The sequence below is a fragment of the Cajanus cajan genome, chromosome 1 (assembly GCF_000230855.2).
Source record: "Cajanus cajan strain Asha chromosome 1, NIPB_CcT2T_4, whole genome shotgun sequence".
NCBI classification, from domain to species: Eukaryota; Viridiplantae; Streptophyta; class Magnoliopsida; order Fabales; family Fabaceae; genus Cajanus; species Cajanus cajan.
The window spans coordinates 11,900,926-11,920,123 of NC_138517.1; the positions used below are offsets into that span (position 1 = coordinate 11,900,926).

Sequence of the window (19,198 nt, forward strand, 5' to 3'; positions counted from 1 at the left end):
AAAGTGTTAGAAATGATAATTATGGATGAGTGATGATTGAGTTATGATGAAGGTGTGAAGTTATGTTTATAAGACATTGTGCCTATACATGATATGAAATGTGGATGTTTGAATTGAGAATGATGTGTGCAACATTTGAGAAATTGGTGAATGATGTTATAATGCTATAATATGTGATGAATGAATATGAGTAATGATGATTTATAATGTTATGATGTGTGGTATGATGAGATGTTATTGATGTGTTTGTAGTGACGTATGTTATGAAGTGTGAAGGTTTTTTACTAATGATGAGGTATGGTTGAGTTGATTAGTTATGATGATGCATGTTATTATGAGTCATTATGATGTGATGTGGTGAGATGTTATAGATAAGTTAAGGGTTGTAGTTTGGCAAGTTGTATTTAATGGTTGTTGTATGTGTGTGACGATGTGGTGTTGTTAGTAGAGTTCATTCATACATACTTTGTTTATAGGATAGTGTGAGTTTATGCAGGTAGGTTTCATAGGTCATTTACCTATGCCTTGGGGGGTGTTGTGATGGATAACCTTATATAGGCGATTTAAGGCAACAATACTTGAATACTTTGACATGACCCTGATAAACTTCCCCTAGTTGAGGATGGATAGGGAGATCATCGTAGATGGGTGGTCTCGTTCCATGGCTCCTAGGCTATTCTAAGTTGATGAGGAAGAGAAGATTGGTATTAGATGCATGTAGAGTTGGGAGCATTCATTACATGAGTCTTATTTTACAATTGAGATAATTTGAATAAGATGAATAATTTATAAACACATAATTTTCTCCATTGGCACTACTAGAAAAATTAAAATTAGAGAGGGAACAAATCCGTCACTAATCTGCATAAAATCCGTCACAAATAAATTAGTGACGGAATTTGTGACGGAAATGATTCTGTCACAAAATTTGGCGTCACAAAATATTTAGTGACGGATTATTTTCTCCGTCACAATTAGTGACGGAATTAAGGCATCACAAACAGTATAATTTCTGTCACTAATTTCTAACGATAAATGTTTAGAAATTAATAAAAATCCGTCGCAATTTGTGACGCCTCTAACTCCGTCGCAATTTGTGAGGGATTAAATCCCTCGCAATTTGTGAGGGATTAAACCCCTCGCAATTTGAGAGGGATTGAGAGGTATGTGAGTCCGTCAAAATCCCTCACAAATTGTGATGAAGGAATCCGTCACAAACTGTGATGCCAAGTATCCGTCACAATTTGCGACGAAGAAAATCCATCACAAACTGTGATGCCTATTATTGACTAGAATCCGTCACAATTTGCGACGCCATAATTCCGTCACAATTTGCGACGGATAAAATCTGTCACTAACTGTGATGCCTATTATTTAAGAGTCTGGTAATCGATTACATGTATAGGTAATTGATTACCAGACAATGAAAATCATATGTTCGAAATTTACTTATTAAAGGGTTCTCTGGTAATCGATTACCCATTTCTTGTAATCGATTACCAAAAGATGAAAATTTCAAAATTTGAATTTAAACTTTATAAAATTAACAAGCCATCGAGTTTAAAACTTAAATTCATCTTTGTATCTAAGTAAAACTTTATAAAATTTAAGATCATCAAATTAGTACAACTCAAGCATAAGTGTAAGTTAGCAAGATGTTACATCTAAATTAATTATTAAAAAGATTAAAAATATTTTGTAAAATTTATTGTAGCAATTACATTCAATTATGCCAGGAAAGAAAATCTCTGGTAATCGATTACCAGTTGTTGTAATCGATTACCAAAAACTTTTTAGTTTGACAGAAAGAAGACTATAGCAGGGTAATTGCCACCAAAGAGTCAAAAGAGAACATGAAATGAGGCTAGAAAGAAGACTATAGTAGGATGAGAAAATAAATGTTGAAAGACCAATAATTATATAAACACAACAGAAGATACTTTAATTGAGACTCAAGAACGGAAGAACAAAATAGAATTATTGGAAAAAGAGAACAACACAGAGAAAGAAAAATCATAAAAGACATAACAGAATACTCAACTAACACTAATAAGTAGAAGCACAAAAAAAAATGATATGTATTCTTACTTAATTAAATCAGAACCAAGAACTTCATAAATATGGGTATATGCCAACTCAAATGGTAACTGGAGGCATATGATGCCAAAGATAATTATAGCATCATTTCTGAATCGCATGAGACGCCCAAGCCACTCATGTCTCTGAAATATTTCCTTCTCTTTAGTTCTATCAGACTCAAATACTTTCAAGAGTTCCATTGGGGGCTGCCAGGAGCTGGCCTTCCTGCCTAGAATCTTGTATCCTTGGTCAGCTGCAACTGCAGAACTAATAGGCCATCTGCAATACCAAACACAAGAGAAAAGGTGTGAAGGAAGAGGGAAGAATCAAAGCAATTGAATGAGAAAAGTGATTGTACTGATCCCAAAAAAAGTAAGACAATACCTTGCTAACAGTGCAGAATTTTTACGTTTCCAGAACTGAGAAAACATTATTGCCCAAAGTATCACTATGATGAAGAAAGCAGGAAGCACCACTAATCTCAATGACCTAAAATGTAATGAGGAGCCATAAAACCACTTAACTAGATGCAATACTATAGAAGAAGTGGTAGCATAAACAAAAACCAACAGACAGATTGGCTCACCCAAAATCTATCAATTGCAATGTAAGCCCACATGCAGCAGGGAAGAGCAGCCACCTTGTGAACATTCCAAGAAAAGAAAAATAGATTGCAATCTGCACATTATTCATTCCATCATTGGATAAGGAGAATGGACAATATCATTTTCAGATAATGTTATAAAGCTCATAGAGTCATAGTCACATTAACCTTTGCCCCATAGTAAGAATAAATCTCATCAATTGGTTGATTAGTTAAGTCCCACCAATGAAGTGCCCAACTTCTGAGAAGTTTCTTTCTCTTCTTTTCATCTATCAACCAAAAGCAATATTAGTTCAGGTTCAAGCCACACTAATCAAGAGAAAAAATGATGGCACATGTGAGTAAAAACACCATGCAAAGGAAAGACTTGCTTAACAATGTTCTCTGATTCCAATTTCTGAAGAAGATTCTCTCCAATTTCCCAATGGATTTCTTTTCCATCAAATTTAAGGGTTTTGGCTGACTTGCTGTTGTTTACCTGCAAATTCTATTTATAAGAGAGCCAAAATGTTACGACATGTCAATAGGAGAGTTCATACAACACTGCAATTCCATGGTAGTCATAGCACAACAATAAAGCTTATTTATTAACATGTCACATTTTTTGTATTCATAATCACAAGAATGCATTTTCCTAATATTTTCTTGAATTAGAAAGCTAAGGCACCTATAATCTGAGAATCAGATAAAACAACATGCAGCATGCAGCATGCGTGGAATGTGACACCCTTCTACCCCATAATAGATAAGTAACAACAATAAGAATAATTCAATAAATATAACATCAAGAAGGATCCACATATTTTAATAAAAACTCATAGGTTCACAAGTCTTGAAATAAATAGAAATAATAATAATAATAATAAAGTTTTACTCTTAAAAGAAAATTATCAAGGTCTTTAAAGAAAAATGAAAGGGATCCAGAATTTACAAATATAAGGTGAATATAAAACTCCTAAAAATAAGTCTCCTCAAACGACAAATAACAATTCATAACTAAAGCATCCTAAATTCATGCCCCAATGTCACATCCTATCAGAGCAGAACCCTTTCCATTTAGAACTCAACACTATGAGTGCCTTCATCTTCACCTAAAAGAAAACCACATAAAAACAGGACGGTGAGAGATAGATAACATCATATATGAACATAGAGCTACCCAATTCCCACCCCACACCGTGCACCAAAATATCATCATTAACTATAAACAACAAATACATCTCATATAATTACCAAACATCATTTTTTTTTCAATCATACAAGCTTTCATACACATGCTCATACACATCTCCTCTCCTAAGAGTCTCAACTTGGCACTCCGCACAATGGGCGTACCTCGTCAATTCCCTTAGTTGTTGCCAATGCGGGCATACCGTTCTCACACCCTCCCAGGGCCGGTATGTTGCACTGTTAAACACCCAGCGGCCCGTGCAAAGGCAATCCACCCACCGTTAAACCCTCTGTGGCCAGTGAGCTGCGCAGTTAAACACCCAACGGCCCACGCATGGAATGCCTCCCGTCATGGTCCCCCCTGTCTCAACCCCTCTCTGGGCCCAGGGTCCAATGCAATATAGCCACGTCTGGCTTCTCAAGCACCACACGCAACTCATAAGTCTCATGCAACTCATGCATCCCACGTAACTCATAATTAATGCATCTCCATTATATAACATCATCACATGTCAATAACAATCCATGCAATATCATCCTCACATTCTAGGTACCTATCATTAAGTTATCAACATCATAGACCACAAATTTCACATAATTCTTCACACACATCACAATATCTATGACATTCAGTTAATAATTTAACCATAACTCGAGATATACATATCCTTTCTAAGTGATCCCAACTCCATTAGAATCCTAACATCAATATCTACAACTTTCATGAAGAACACAAATCCTAATAAAGTCGTTTAGGTTACCATTCAGGGATCACAAAAATTGATGTTGTGGTTCGCACACAGATTGGAAGGCTCAAATTGAAACTCACATAACTTGATCAAATATTAATATCTTTACACGATTCTTGTGTCTAAATGGTAGCCCCAGATGTCTAGTTTCTAACAAAACAAACGGCACTCGATTTGGATAACTACAAAGAAAGATATCGCAAAATTACAAACGTATGTCGGGGTCCCGACGCCCGACGCCCAAAACTGGCGCTGAGCGCCCAAATCTCTGCCCAGACTCCCCTCTGTGAAATTAAACCTGCGTTTTACGAGTTTCAACAAGGTTTTTACCAATTTTCACTACTTCTACACCCCGTTGGTTCAGTTTAACTCCATTTATATTCTTCATACGTTCCAAATCAATCCATACACATCTCAAGCCTCAAAAATTGGTTTCCATTGGTTTTACAAAAAAAAAAATCTAAACTCTTCTTAACACATAAAATTCAAGTCATCAAATTTAAGGATAAAGAATTAACAAGAAAGCCCTAATGGAATTCAAAGACAATTCAAGAAATAAGTTCTTCCAAATGAATTAAGAATTTAGAACATCGATTGCACAGATAATCGTTCAGAATTTTAAATAGAGTTCCTTGAGGGACTTAGGGATTGCCCTCACTACCCGAACACCCACTACAAGAAAAAGTCAAATTTCCCACGGATTATTTCCCACGGACCAAAATCCGTCGGAAATTTCCCACGGATTTAGATCCGTGGGAAATTTCCGACGGAATTTCCCACGGATTTTTACATGAAGGAATTTCCGACGGAATTTTCGACGGATTTAAATCCGTGGGAAATTTCCGATGGAATTTCCGACGGATTTATATCCGTCTGAAATTTCTGACGGAATTTCCCACGGATTTAAATCCGTCTAAAAATTTTGACGAAGTTTCCCACGGATTAAAATCCGTCTGAAATTTCTGACGGAATTTCCCACGTCTAAAATTATTAAATAAAATTTAAGCCAATTATTTTTCAAATGCAACCAATCCTAATCGCATCAATACACACAACAATGCACTATATAATGTTTTCATTATTATATGGGTGTTTTCAAAATATAAATAAGATAAATATAAATCAAAGTGTGTGAGGTATGACTTATATTACCTATATATAATTATATGTTTAGGTTATTATAAATTATAAACTAATTAGCGTAAATGTGTTTTTTGTTACTTATCTTGAAAAATACCAACACATGACGTTCAAATTTAAGAATAACACATCTTTTCTTTAATTTTTAAAAATCACTCATCTCTTTGAAAATAACGTTATTAATTAAATAAGGGGGAAAAAAGTTAAATTATGTTCTGCAAATCATATATATGTATTTATCATTTATTTCTAAATTACATCCAATATGTCATTTTGATGAAAACTTTCATTGATCTTCAATTTTGAAAATAAGATTTTTTTCAATTCATTTTTAAAATTATTACTTAAATTTAATATATTTTTTTAAATCACAGTGTGCATGATATTTAAAATAAATTTCAAAAAAGTTGAAATAATGAAATAAGAGATCAAATCTCATTTAATTATTGATATTTGTATTAATAAATTATTTTCTCTTAATAGTATATAAACAGTATTATCTTATATAAGTAGTTGTATGTGCCTCTTAAATAAATAAATAAGAAAATTAATACTCACTTAAAAATTTGAGAAGAGATATATGTATGACGTTATTGAGAAAAACTTCAAGTAGGGGTTAATGTAATTTTTTCTAGATTAAATCTTCTTTATTTAAAACTTAAAAGATTAAAGTTAAAATAATTACACTAAATAATTATTTTTGTTCCTAATAACTAATTGATTTAAAAATCTCTTTAAGTTGTAGTAATTTCTTAAATTTACATTTTATTGATTTCTGAATTTTATATTTAAGTAAATCAGTAAAATACAAAGTAACGAGTATAAATATGAGTATTTAAAACTTCAATGAATCTATATATAGAAAGTAGAGATAAAGACAGAGAAAATGAATAGAAGAAAAATAGTTAAATATATAGTTGTTTGATTATCTATAGTAATAGATAAAGGGAAATATACGTCATCTTGTAACTGATTTTGTCTAATTTTATTTGTAATAATATGATTATATATTTAAATAGTTTAATTTTAATAATTTTTTAAGTATATTTTTGTCTTTTCACTTAAAATATTTGAATTTCTATATTTTAATTTGAATTATTTTTTAAGTATATTTTTGTCTTTTTGTCTTAAATTTTTGAATTTCTATATTTTAATTTTAATAATTTTTATTTCTATTATTTATTAATTCTTTTCATTTTAAATATTTTATAACATTAATAAAATTTTATAATTTTAATCTCTCTAATTTTATCTTACTTTTTATTTTATAAATATAATTTGGATTATTCATTTTATAATTAAATTAAATTATTTAAATTTTTTATGAGTTTACATTCTAAGAATGTATTGAAATTCCTCAATATTTGATTATTAGATAGCAACAACATGGATATTCTAATTATTAGACATTATGTTATAATTCTACTACTGATCGTACTATATGTTATTTTTAAATTTGAACTCCTAAACTTTATTTGTTATGTATGACATTTTATTTTGTATGAATGAATTTGTTTTGATTTACATAATTATGATTGATTTAATATCTTTAAATAGGATAATTATTTAATAAAATTTTGAATTTAAAAAAAATAATTTTTCAGGATTTCCCACGGATTTCCCACGGATTTATCCGTGGGTAATTTCCCACGGATAAATCCGTGGGAAATTACCCACGGACAAATCCGTGGGAAATTACCCACGGACTAATCCGTGGGAAATTACCCACGGACAAGTCCGTGGGAAATTACCCATGGATTAGTCCGTGGGAAATTACCCACGGATAAATCCGTGAGGAATCCGTGGGAAATTCTGTGAAAAATTATTTTTTTTTTAAATTCAAAATTGAGGAGTTGCAATACATTCTTAGAATGTAAACTCATAAAAAATTTAAAAAAATTAATTTAATTATAAAATGAATAATCTAAAATATATTTATAAAATAAAAAGTAAGATAAAATTAGAGAGATTAAAATTATAAAATTTTAATAATGTTATAAAACATTAAAAAAGAAAAGAATTAATAAATAATAGAAATAAAAAATTATTTAAATTACAATATAGAAATTCAAAAATTTAAGACAAAAAGACAAAAATATACTTAAAAAATAATTCAAATTAAAATATGGAAATTCAAATATTTTAAGTGAAAAGACAAAAATATACTTAAAAAATTATTAAAATTAAATTATTTAAATATATAATCATATTATTACAAATAAAATTAGAATATAAAAAATAAAAATCATTTAAGGGTATGATTATCTATTATTTTTTAGACAAAATCAGTTACAAGATGACGTATAACTTTATATTAAATGTGAATTTTGTAAATTCAACCGTTAAATTAAAAATATTTTACTCTTAAATCATATATACAAAATGTTATATTAATCGAAGATGATTTCTTATAAAAAAAATTAAATATGTTGAAAAATTTATATTTTCGATGAGAAAATTTTTTGTAGGAAAAACTATATTATTGATGAAATATTTCAGACAAATTTATATTTGTCGAAAATGTAAGAACTGGTTTTAAATTTGATATGAAAATATTATGATATTATTAGATAAGATTTTAAGTTAGTATTTTATTAATAGTTGATAATTAAAAAATAAAACAAGGATAAATACATTTTTTGAATTTTATATGTTTGATTTAAGATAACTTATAAAATAACTCTTTGGTAAAGTTATTCCGCTCAGTAACTCATGGCGTGTGTTGAATTTTATCAATCTAATTAATTGTTAAATTAAAAGTTACTAAATTTTACTAATAATTAATATAAAAAATTAATTAGTTTTGGAATAAATTATTTGTGAATTAACAATATAATTGAAACATTAATTATTTTAAATTATTTAACTAAAATCTTATTGACAATTTACTATATGATCTTAATATTTTTGTATAATTAATATCTGGTTTTACTATATGATCTTAATATTTTTGTATAACTAATATCTGATTTTAAATTTGATATGAGAATATTATATATAATTAGATAAGATTTTAAGTTAGTATTTTATTAATAGTTGATAATTAGAAGAAAAAAAAACAAGGATAAATACATTTTTTGAATTTTATATGTTTGATTTAAGGTAAATAAATATATTAAATTAATTAATAATTTATTTAAAATATTAAAATTTAATTTATAAGTATGTATTAAATAAATATTTATAATTTTTTAAATTATATTATCATTATAAATTATAAAATGAAATAATTTAAATTATAATTTTAAATAAAAATAAGTAGACGTTAATTATAAAAGTAAGTACATATAAATAAATAATAATTAAATATATTATTATTATTAATTATTATTATTTGTAATATAAAATTATTATATATTATTATTATAGTACAAATATGAGATTGTATATTTGAGAATGACTTAAATGAATTAATTTGTACAAGTTATACTGACAACATACATATACATTTCGGTAGCTTACTCATAAGAACTTCACAGTTAAGCGTGCTTGACCTGGAGTAGTACAGGGATGGGTGACCTTCTGGGAAGTTTTCCAGAAATTGCACAAGTAAGGATAAAACACACTAAACAATGAAATATCGTGAAATAGAACCCTTGAGAGGCCAAATATGAGGGTTGTTGCATTAATAAATTTATTAAAATTAAAAAAAATTATAATTTTCGGGTAATTTCCCACGGATTTATCCGTGGGAAATTACCCACAGATAAATCCGTCGGAAAATTCGTGGGAAATTACCCACGGATAAATCTGTGACACCCTCTACCCCAACATAAATACAATAGATATAAACCATCTATATATAAATTCTTTCTTAATCTAATATAAAATAATTATCTCAAGTATCATTGGGTAAAAGATGCACATTCATAATTTTCAACTATAAGTATCAAATTGTCAAGAAATAATAAAATAAAGATTATAGATTAATCCCAGTAAAGGTGGCAGGGCCTCCTAGTTAGAAATTAACTTATAATCTTTTAGAAAAATTATAATATGACAAAAATACACACTTTCAACATAAATAACATAAAAATTACAAAAGAAAAATAATAATAATTTAACAATAAGTCTAGCTAATCCCGATGTCACATCCTATCAGAGCGAAACCCAAACAGAAGCCTAAGCTTCACCACCAACATCCTCAGCCTCATGCTAATTATCTGCATCATAATTTAAATATACACAAAAATGACAAGGGAGTGAGAAACTTCTCACTCAGTTGCAGATATAGAAATAAAAGTTAAATAGCACACACACACGCAATATAATTCACATATATAATCAATCTCACATATATGCTTATGTATAATGATTTTCTTGACTTGACTCACTATTGTATGCATGTGGCGCCATACGGAAGTTTCAGAATTTATCACTGGTGACCCAAAGGTACACCTATCACTGGTGTTCATACACCTCGTTAGCATGTTACATCACTGGTGTCCCGAAGGCACACCTATCACTGGTGTTCATACACCTCGTTAGCATATCGTGGGTGACTCAAAGGTACACCTTGTTAGTCGTGGGTATGCGGCCTCAGCGGCACACCTGGAGTAATATGTGCATATGATGCATGTCATACATTCACAGACTCAACCTTTAGCATGTTACACATATCATATTCATATTTCATAATTAAGAATTATTTCAATAATCCAATTTAATAGTCCAATAGTCCAACAGTCCAAACAGTCCAACAGTCCAAACAGTCCAACAGTCCACCAGTCCAACAATCCAACAGTCCAACAATCCAACAGTCCAGAGGTTGCTTAGGTATCATATTTTTCAATAATAATATATTAAGATCTTTTAAGTAAAGTAGGAAGCTTAAAAGGTAATATAAGATAATAAGGAGGCTCAGCCTTCCATTTAAATAATAGATTACAAATTTATAAATACTTAGGAGGCTTAGCCTTCCATTCAAATAACAGATTCTAATATGTAAATAAATAAGATATAAAACAAAACACATCAATAATACATATTCAAAGAAATAAACAACAGGCAAGGGATCGGGAGCCAATCCAACAAACAAACTATTTAACAATTATTTCTACACCCCCAAGCAAGGTTTCCCACTCCCCCCTTACCTGGGTTTACAGAAATTTGGGCAGAATCTCCTCCTCTCTATCTTTCCTTAAAAGGAATCGGAATTAGGGCAGAATCTCTTCCTCTTTCTCCTTAAACAAGACACTAGAGCAGAACCTCCTTTTCTTTCTCCTTCTCTCTCTCTTACTTTCTCTCTCTATTTCTCCAGAATTTCCTTCTCTCTAGAATTCTAAATTTTCAAAACCTTAGGCCCCTATTTATAGAATTTTTGAAGTTACTATGCACTATGCACTATTCATTAAATTAATATTATAAATTACTATGCACTATGCACTATTCATTATTATATTCAAATTAATTAAAATTTTGAAACGTAAAGAATCCGCAGCCCACGTTTCAGCCGCCCCTTCACTGTGCAATTGCATAGTAAAATACTATTCATACATACGTATACGTAAATAGTAAAATACATATACATAAATAGTAAAATACGTATACATAAATAGTAAAAATACGTATACGTAAATAGTAAAATACATAAATAAAATACTTATTCACATAATAAATACATAAAAAAATATTTCTTTTCATTGAATAAAATTTGGGATGTTACAATTCTCCCCTCCTTTTAGAAATTTCGTCCCCGAAATTTTTGCAATGGTAAACTCTTCGCATTCTTACTTCTAATTCTTATGCAACATCACTACCTTGTTGATGTACAACTTTTATCAATTTCCTCAAAGGATTTGCTTAGGGAAAGATCTTGACGAATTTATCCACTTAAACACAAACAAAATCAATTTCTTAAGCGTCTTAGACAAATCTTCCACTAGGGTCTATCTATTCACCATCTTACTTCCAAAATGGAGCATCTAAGTGCTACAAGATTCTTAAAAACTTCTAGTATGCTAACCATAAATATACAATTGCTTTACTCCTCTCTTCATCTTAGGTCACAAAATATCTTCTTAATATTTTGGTACATCTTAGTAGTTTCTGAATGGATACTAAAGATACTCTTATGACCTTCTTCTAGGATTGCTTTATTAAATTCTAGCACACTAGGAATGCACAACTTATCCTTAAATCTCAAAACTCCATCCACTCCAAATTTAAACTCACTCTCCATATCTTGATTCAAGTTCTCTACTTCTCTTTCCATATTAGACCATCACGCTTCCCCTGCGCCACTCTGATACATTTTAGTAACTCCTAAATAAATGTTAAGAGTACTCTTATGTCCTTTCAAGTTTTATAACTAAACATCCAACTGTGTCCTTTCTAATCTCTTGCTTATTTGGGTCACTAATAAAGGATCTAACTCCTAGTTCCTCTAATCTCATCTATTAATCTGATAGTTACTTCCAACTTAAATAATTCAATGCTACTAGGGTAATCTTACACATCAAGCATAAGTTTCTAAATTCTACAATCAAATTCAATCCTTAAATCATCAAAATAATAATTTGGTTATCATTGTAATCCAGATATTTGCCACAACATCAACACCTAAGCATTAGATACACATATCAGATCACTAATTTTACTACTCTATCTACAACCAATTCAAACTCTTCTATGATCAATTCTAAAGATCAGGTACCTAAGCATAATGTACACTCGGTATCCATATCAGTTCTCTAGTTTCACCATTTCATCTTCACCCAAGTCATAATCATATCCATCACCTTAACCTATAGCCTTATAACTTGTTACCAAAATAAATCAACTAATTATGCTCCTATAATTTTCTTCAACAATCCATTCGTTATTCATACTTAATCTCACAATACTAGAAGTAACCTTATAATCCAAACTTAAATTTCTAATTTGAGCCAAAAAGATTCATCTCTCTAATCATAATGAAAGATAAAGATTTCCTCAAAACATCAATCACCACAATGGCTTTAGCCAAATAATAAGATCAAAATTTTACTCCTTAAGAAATTTCAACTATTTCTTTTATCTCGTATTCAACCCCTTTGGTCAAAAGATATTTAAGGTTCTTATGATCACTAAATACCTCAACCATAGAATCATATAGTTAGTGTCTCCAAATCTTAGTATAAATGACAAAGTCGCTAACAAGGTTATGGGTAAGGTAATTTCTCTCATGAATTTTCAATTTCTTAGAAACATAAGCTACTATCTTTTCTTCTTGCCACAATATTCTTCCTAAACCTATTTTCAGAGACATATTTATATATCACAATAATCTTACTAAAATCTAGTAATATTAACACTAGTCAATCTTTCCTTAAGAGTTTGAAAACTACTTCCTCAATTGTTATCCCATACTAATGTAACTCCTTTCTAGTCAATTCAGTCAAAGGTAATAGTAAGTAATTCAAAGAAGTAAGCAACGAAATGATTTGGGTAGTTAAAAATATACATAGGTTCAAGAATTTCTGATATAGATTATCCTTACGGTTGATTCCAAGGGTAGGCAAGAAACAACCTAGTGAACTGAAACATCTTAATAACCAAAGAAACGAAGGCAAAAGCAATTTTTATAGTGAGAGCAGTTTAAACCATGAACAGCTGTTAAAAAAAAAAAAAAAAAAAATTACTCACTGAATTTTCATATAAACTATCAAACAAGACTCCTGATTTTACTAATTGACTCAAGTATCTCTCACTTAAGCACAACTTAGGTAAATCTTCCTCCGCAAGAAATTCATGGTCTAAATTACTCACCTCATACAATCCAAATTCATACTTAGACAATCTAGTTTAAATCTATACTCTAATATGATCATCTCACATCCTAAGGTCAAAAACATTTTATTATCGCAACCCTCCACTGATTGATCCATAAAGTCATCTATTCTTATTTCTACATACATGTATATCAAATCATATTAGAATACCTTTTTCATAAATATCATTCCTAAGCATGTATGAATTGATCATTGCTTACATCCTATAGCATGTACAAGAACCAACTTTTACTACTCTGCATTATATCATTTTAATAGACCTATCAAATACAAAACCTCAAAATATCATATTTAAATCTATTTTTATACCTAACAACTCAAAATATCATGATAGCATATATCTGCCTGATACACAGAGTTGTATTCATCCAAGTGATTTCAAACTTATCTCAAACGAAAGTTAAGTGAATAAGCTACAACTCTTTATGAAGACATAAGATTTCCAAGAGATCATCTCTTTAGCTAAAGATTCAAATATCACCACTAATAAATTCAGTGCTTACTAAATTTCTAATCACCAAGGCAGTCATAACTTGAAGTTCTAGATTTTTGTTTCATCTTATCCTAGTTCTATTGAAAAGATAATATCTAAAGCCATATTCTTCATAAAGACCTCAAAATATAAATTTGGTCGATATAATACTCATACTATCATAACAAACTATAATGAAAATATTTTCGACACCAAATAGCAATAATGTATCAATATATCTAATGCCACAAAATACCTCAACTTTTTCCAAATTCACTACTTAATTTCTCATTCAAGTCTCTCCTTACTTTTCTCAATCAAAACAACTCTCATGCTACCTAAACCATAAATAATTAACATACCAATAATAACACTTAAGGGAATTACCATCATTTCGATCTCTCACCAAAGAGACAACCACCTTTAGATTCAACCTACTACAACTATAGATGTCAGAAACTTCACCAATCATAAACTCTTAGTACACTCAATATATCACCTCCCATCCAAGGTTCTAATAATTCGAGTTGGCTAACACTATCATGATTATCATTCCTCTGATTACAAACTAACTTAACAATCTCAAACTCAACAATATCAACACAGGACGAACATCATCATCATAATGCACAACAAACAAGACATAGTCAGAGTACACAACAGAGTCATGATAAGCACATAACACACACGGTTGATAAAATCGACTTGCTCTGATACCACTAAATGTGACACCCTCTACCCCAACATAAATACAATAGATATAAACCATCTATATATAAATTCTTTCTTAATCTAATATAAAATAATTATCTCAAGTATCATTGGGTAAAAGATGCACATTCATAATTTTCAACTATAAGTATCAAATTGTCAAGAAATAATAAAATAAAGATTATAGATTAATCCCAGTAAAGGTGGCAGGGCCTCCTAGTTAGAAATTAACTTATAATCTTTTAGAAAAATTATAATATGACAAAAATACACACTTTCAACATAAATAACATAAAAATTACAAAAGAAAAATAATAATAATTTAACAATAAGTCTAGCTAATCCCGATGTCACATCCTATCAGAGCGAAACCCAAACAGAAGCCTAAGCTTCACCACCAACATCCTCAGCCTCATGCTAATTATCTGCATCATAATTTAAATATACACAAAAATGACAAGGGAGTGAGAAACTTCTCACTCAGTTGCAGATATAGAAATAAAAGTTAAATAGCACACACACACGCAATATAATTCACATATATAATCAATCTCACATATATGCTTATGTATAATGATTTTCTTGACTTGACTCACTATTGTATGCATGTGGCGCCATACGGAAGTTTCAGAATTTATCACTGGTGACCCAAAGGTACACCTATCACTGGTGTTCATACACCTCGTTAGCATGTTACATCACTGGTGTCCCGAAGGCACACCTATCACTGGTGTTCATACACCTCGTTAGCATATCGTGGGTGACTCAAAGGTACACCTTGTTAGTCGTGGGTATGCGGCCTCAGCGGCACACCTGGAGTAATATGTGCATATGATGCATGTCATACATTCACAGACTCAACCTTTAGCATGTTACACATATCATATTCATATTTCATAATTAAGAATTATTTCAATAATCCAATTTAATAGTCCAATAGTCCAACAGTCCAAACAGTCCAACAGTCCAAACAGTCCAACAGTCCACCAGTCCAACAATCCAACAGTCCAACAATCCAACAGTCCAGAGGTTGCTTAGGTATCATATTTTTCAATAATAATATATTAAGATCTTTTAAGTAAAGTAGGAAGCTTAAAAGGTAATATAAGATAATAAGGAGGCTCAGCCTTCCATTTAAATAATAGATTACAAATTTATAAATACTTAGGAGGCTTAGCCTTCCATTCAAATAACAGATTCTAATATGTAAATAAATAAGATATAAAACAAAACACATCAATAATACATATTCAAAGAAATAAACAACAGGCAAGGGATCGGGAGCCAATCCAACAAACAAACTATTTAACAATTATTTCTACACCCCCAAGCAAGGTTTCCCACTCCCCCCTTACCTGGGTTTACAGAAATTTGGGCAGAATCTCCTCCTCTCTATCTTTCCTTAAAAGGAATCGGAATTAGGGCAGAATCTCTTCCTCTTTCTCCTTAAACAAGACACTAGAGCAGAACCTCCTTTTCTTTCTCCTTCTCTCTCTCTTACTTTCTCTCTCTATTTCTCCAGAATTTCCTTCTCTCTAGAATTCTAAATTTTCAAAACCTTAGGCCCCTATTTATAGAATTTTTGAAGTTACTATGCACTATGCACTATTCATTAAAATAATATTATAAATTACTATGCACTATGCACTATTCATTATTATATTCAAATTAATTAAAATTTTGAAACGTAAAGAATCCGCAGCCCACGTTTCAGCCGCCCCTTCACTGTGCAATTGCATAGTAAAATACTATTCATACATACGTATACGTAAATAGTAAAATACATATACATAAATAGTAAAATACGTATACATAAATAGTAAAAATACGTATACGTAAATAGTAAAATACATAAATAAAATACTTATTCACATAATAAATACATAAAAAAATATTTCTTTTCATTGAATAAAATTTGGGATGTTACAAAATCCGTGGGAAAATCCGTGGGAAAGTTACCCACGGATTAAAATCCGTGGGTAAATTTCAGACGACCAATTTACCGACGGATTAGTGTCCGTCGGAAATGCCTCATTACCCACGGATTTTGGGCATTTCCCACGGATTTTTGCCGTCTGAAATACCGAATTTTCTTGTAGTGACCCCTATATTCACATATGAAGAAACCCATCTCCCCCGTACCTGGATGAGCAGAAGATGAATGGTCTTGGTGTGATCTAAGATCGTTCCTGAGTACTCTTCCTTAGAGCTCTTTGTTTCTCCTCTTTTTTTTCCCTAACCCTTCAGAACGCAAATGAGGCAGATAGGGTTAACACCACCTGACTCCTTTCTTAAAATTAATCTATTGGACTGGGTCAACCCAACCCATTTTCCTTCTCTTCTAACCCACTTCTAATTTTCCTCAAAATAATTAAATAAAATAAATACATGTATATTATAAAATATTTTTTTCTCTATAATAATAATATATTTCTGACCCTAAATATAATAATATAATTTCAATAACAAAATATCATATAAAATCAACCTTCTCTTAAAACATATAAATATTTATTTAAATATGCTAATAAAAATACTTATTTAATACGTACAAAATAATTGTCCAAAATAATAATTATTTAAAACGTACAAAATAATATTCCTCTATAATTATTAAAATAATTATGACCAAATACCATCTAATAATAATAATAATAATAATAACCTTTTTGAAAATTGGGGTGTTACATGGAACTGGCTAACAAGCACATCAAATTACAAAGAGCGATTTCGATTGTAGAGAAGACAAATGTCTAACGAAAGAATTCACTATTCCATATATCAAGTGACAGTAGCACTGAAAACGCTCACACCAACTGAAAACAGAACCATCAGGTTGTTTCACAAAAGCTTCCACCTCCTCCACCTCAAATTGCAAATCCATACCTGGCAGTTATTACAAGACACATTAACAGAAACATGGGAATTGCACAACCAGTCACATTCTAGTTAGCACCATCTGACACAGTGAACTTAAAAATAGTAATAAGAACAAATTCTCCCTTTGGGGGATTTGCATATACCAATAAGAGTCCGTTTTTTGATATCTAGTTCAGCTGCAGCCCTCCCAAGTGTCTCCAAAGGTGCAGCCAACTAAACAAATGACAAATAAGTTTTAGCCACTCATCAAAAAGCTTCAATTAGACACTCAGAACTTGATTATATCAAAAGATTGATAGACCATGGAACAAAATTACTTAAAAAGTCCTTTTTAGAAAGAAAACCTAACCTTGATGAACTCATCTGCAATGCCAACAACTCTCTCAACAATAAACCCCATCTTCTCAAACTCCTTTACAAGGACTTCGATCTGCCCCATATAAAGCTCCCAAGTATCACCTACAGTAATAAAACATCAAAATTTAACAAGTTTCCAATTTTGATCCGTGAACCATGACCTTCCACATATAATATTCAGGCACCAATACAAATTTAGATACCTGAACAGGACTTGCAGCAATAAGAACTCCACCAACTCCTCCACCAATGACACGACCATCAGGACTTGCAAGGGAAACAGTCAATCCACCAGTTCGATTGCGAGGGCCACCACTATTAGCAACCAAGTAAGAGCCTGACAGGCACAATATCTCAAAACGCCCCTATTGAGGCCAAAGTCTGGAGCCAGAGTTCTCGGCTAGGGTTTCGGCACCGCGAACTGTTCGCGGCGGAGGCTTCAAGCTCCGTCGGCGAGGGCGGAGGCGAGAGGCTGGCAGAGCTTTTCGAGCTCGTCGATAAGGGCGAGGACGGAGGGTTGGAGCGGAGGACCTCCTCCTGCTCCTTGTTGAGCGGCTTCCCTTGGGAAACGGAGTCCTCCATGGCGTTGATGCGGTTCAGCTTCTTGCGGAGGGCGTAGAGGCTCATCACGGGGCCGTTGGCGACGTCGAGGCTTGCGGTGGATGCCATTTGAATGTATCACCCTTGTCATTTTCCTGAGCACAGCCAAAATTTTGAAAAGCATACACTACCTAGAACATAGGGGTCACCGCAGCAATTCAAAGAAAACAGGGAAGGAGAAATTGAAGAAGTTGAATAGAAAAGGAGAAATTGGAAAGGAAAAAGGTGAGATCTTTGTGTGATTAGATGATTACATTCGTGGGGAGAATTGGTTTCTCAAAGATGGGTCTCCAAGAGAACAGGGAAGGAAGTGTCGTGGCCGGCGAGGGAGTCTGGAATGTGTGCTAGGGCAGTGGAAAGCTGTGTTGTTCAATTTCAGAGGGAAGAATGAAATACTTGTTAAATTTCAGAGGGAAGTAAATGGGTCGGGGTTGGTTTCGGAGGGAAGAATGAAATACTTGTTAAATTTCAGAGGGAAGTAAATGGGTTGGGCTTGGTTTCTAATAATGGGTTTAGGAGCCTAAAAGTGGAAAAAACCCATAAGCCCAATTCATGACAACTTTATTCAGTCAATATTAAATCAAAACATTATAAAAATTATAACTCAAATCATAATAAAATCTCTCTAATATTTATAAAAATATTAAATTTTTAATATTATTTT

General features: G+C 31.4%; 1 protein-coding gene and 1 long non-coding RNA gene across 3 annotated transcripts; both read right to left on the bottom strand.

The window, feature by feature from the left end:
* Positions 1 to 2,069: 2,069 nt before the first annotated feature.
* Positions 2,070 to 17,709, bottom strand: LOC145958272 (anoctamin-like protein At1g73020). Of its 2 annotated transcripts, XR_014433991.1 has the most exons (5): positions 17,468 to 17,709; positions 3,035 to 3,161; positions 2,666 to 2,952; positions 2,464 to 2,568; positions 2,115 to 2,358 (listed from the first exon to the last, which is right to left on the bottom strand). XR_014433991.1 is itself a non-coding variant. In XM_083075099.1 (3 exons), exons 1-3 carry the CDS (start codon positions 2,770 to 2,772, stop codon positions 2,085 to 2,087), a joined length of 486 nt encoding a protein of 161 aa, XP_082931225.1. In that variant the 5' UTR covers positions 2,773 to 2,787; the 3' UTR covers positions 2,070 to 2,084. The 2 variants fall into 2 exon arrangements, 1 of the variants encoding a protein (XP_082931225.1); XM_083075099.1 differs by lacking the exons at positions 3,035 to 3,161; positions 17,468 to 17,709 and having other exon boundaries at positions 2,070 to 2,358; positions 2,666 to 2,787.
* On the bottom strand, positions 9,588 to 16,042 carry LOC145958271 (uncharacterized). The gene is made up of 2 exons (XR_014433990.1): positions 10,836 to 16,042; positions 9,588 to 9,905 (listed from the first exon to the last, which is right to left on the bottom strand). It is a non-coding gene; the product is annotated as an uncharacterized LOC145958271 (long non-coding RNA).
* Positions 17,710 to 19,198: the final 1,489 nt, after the last annotated feature.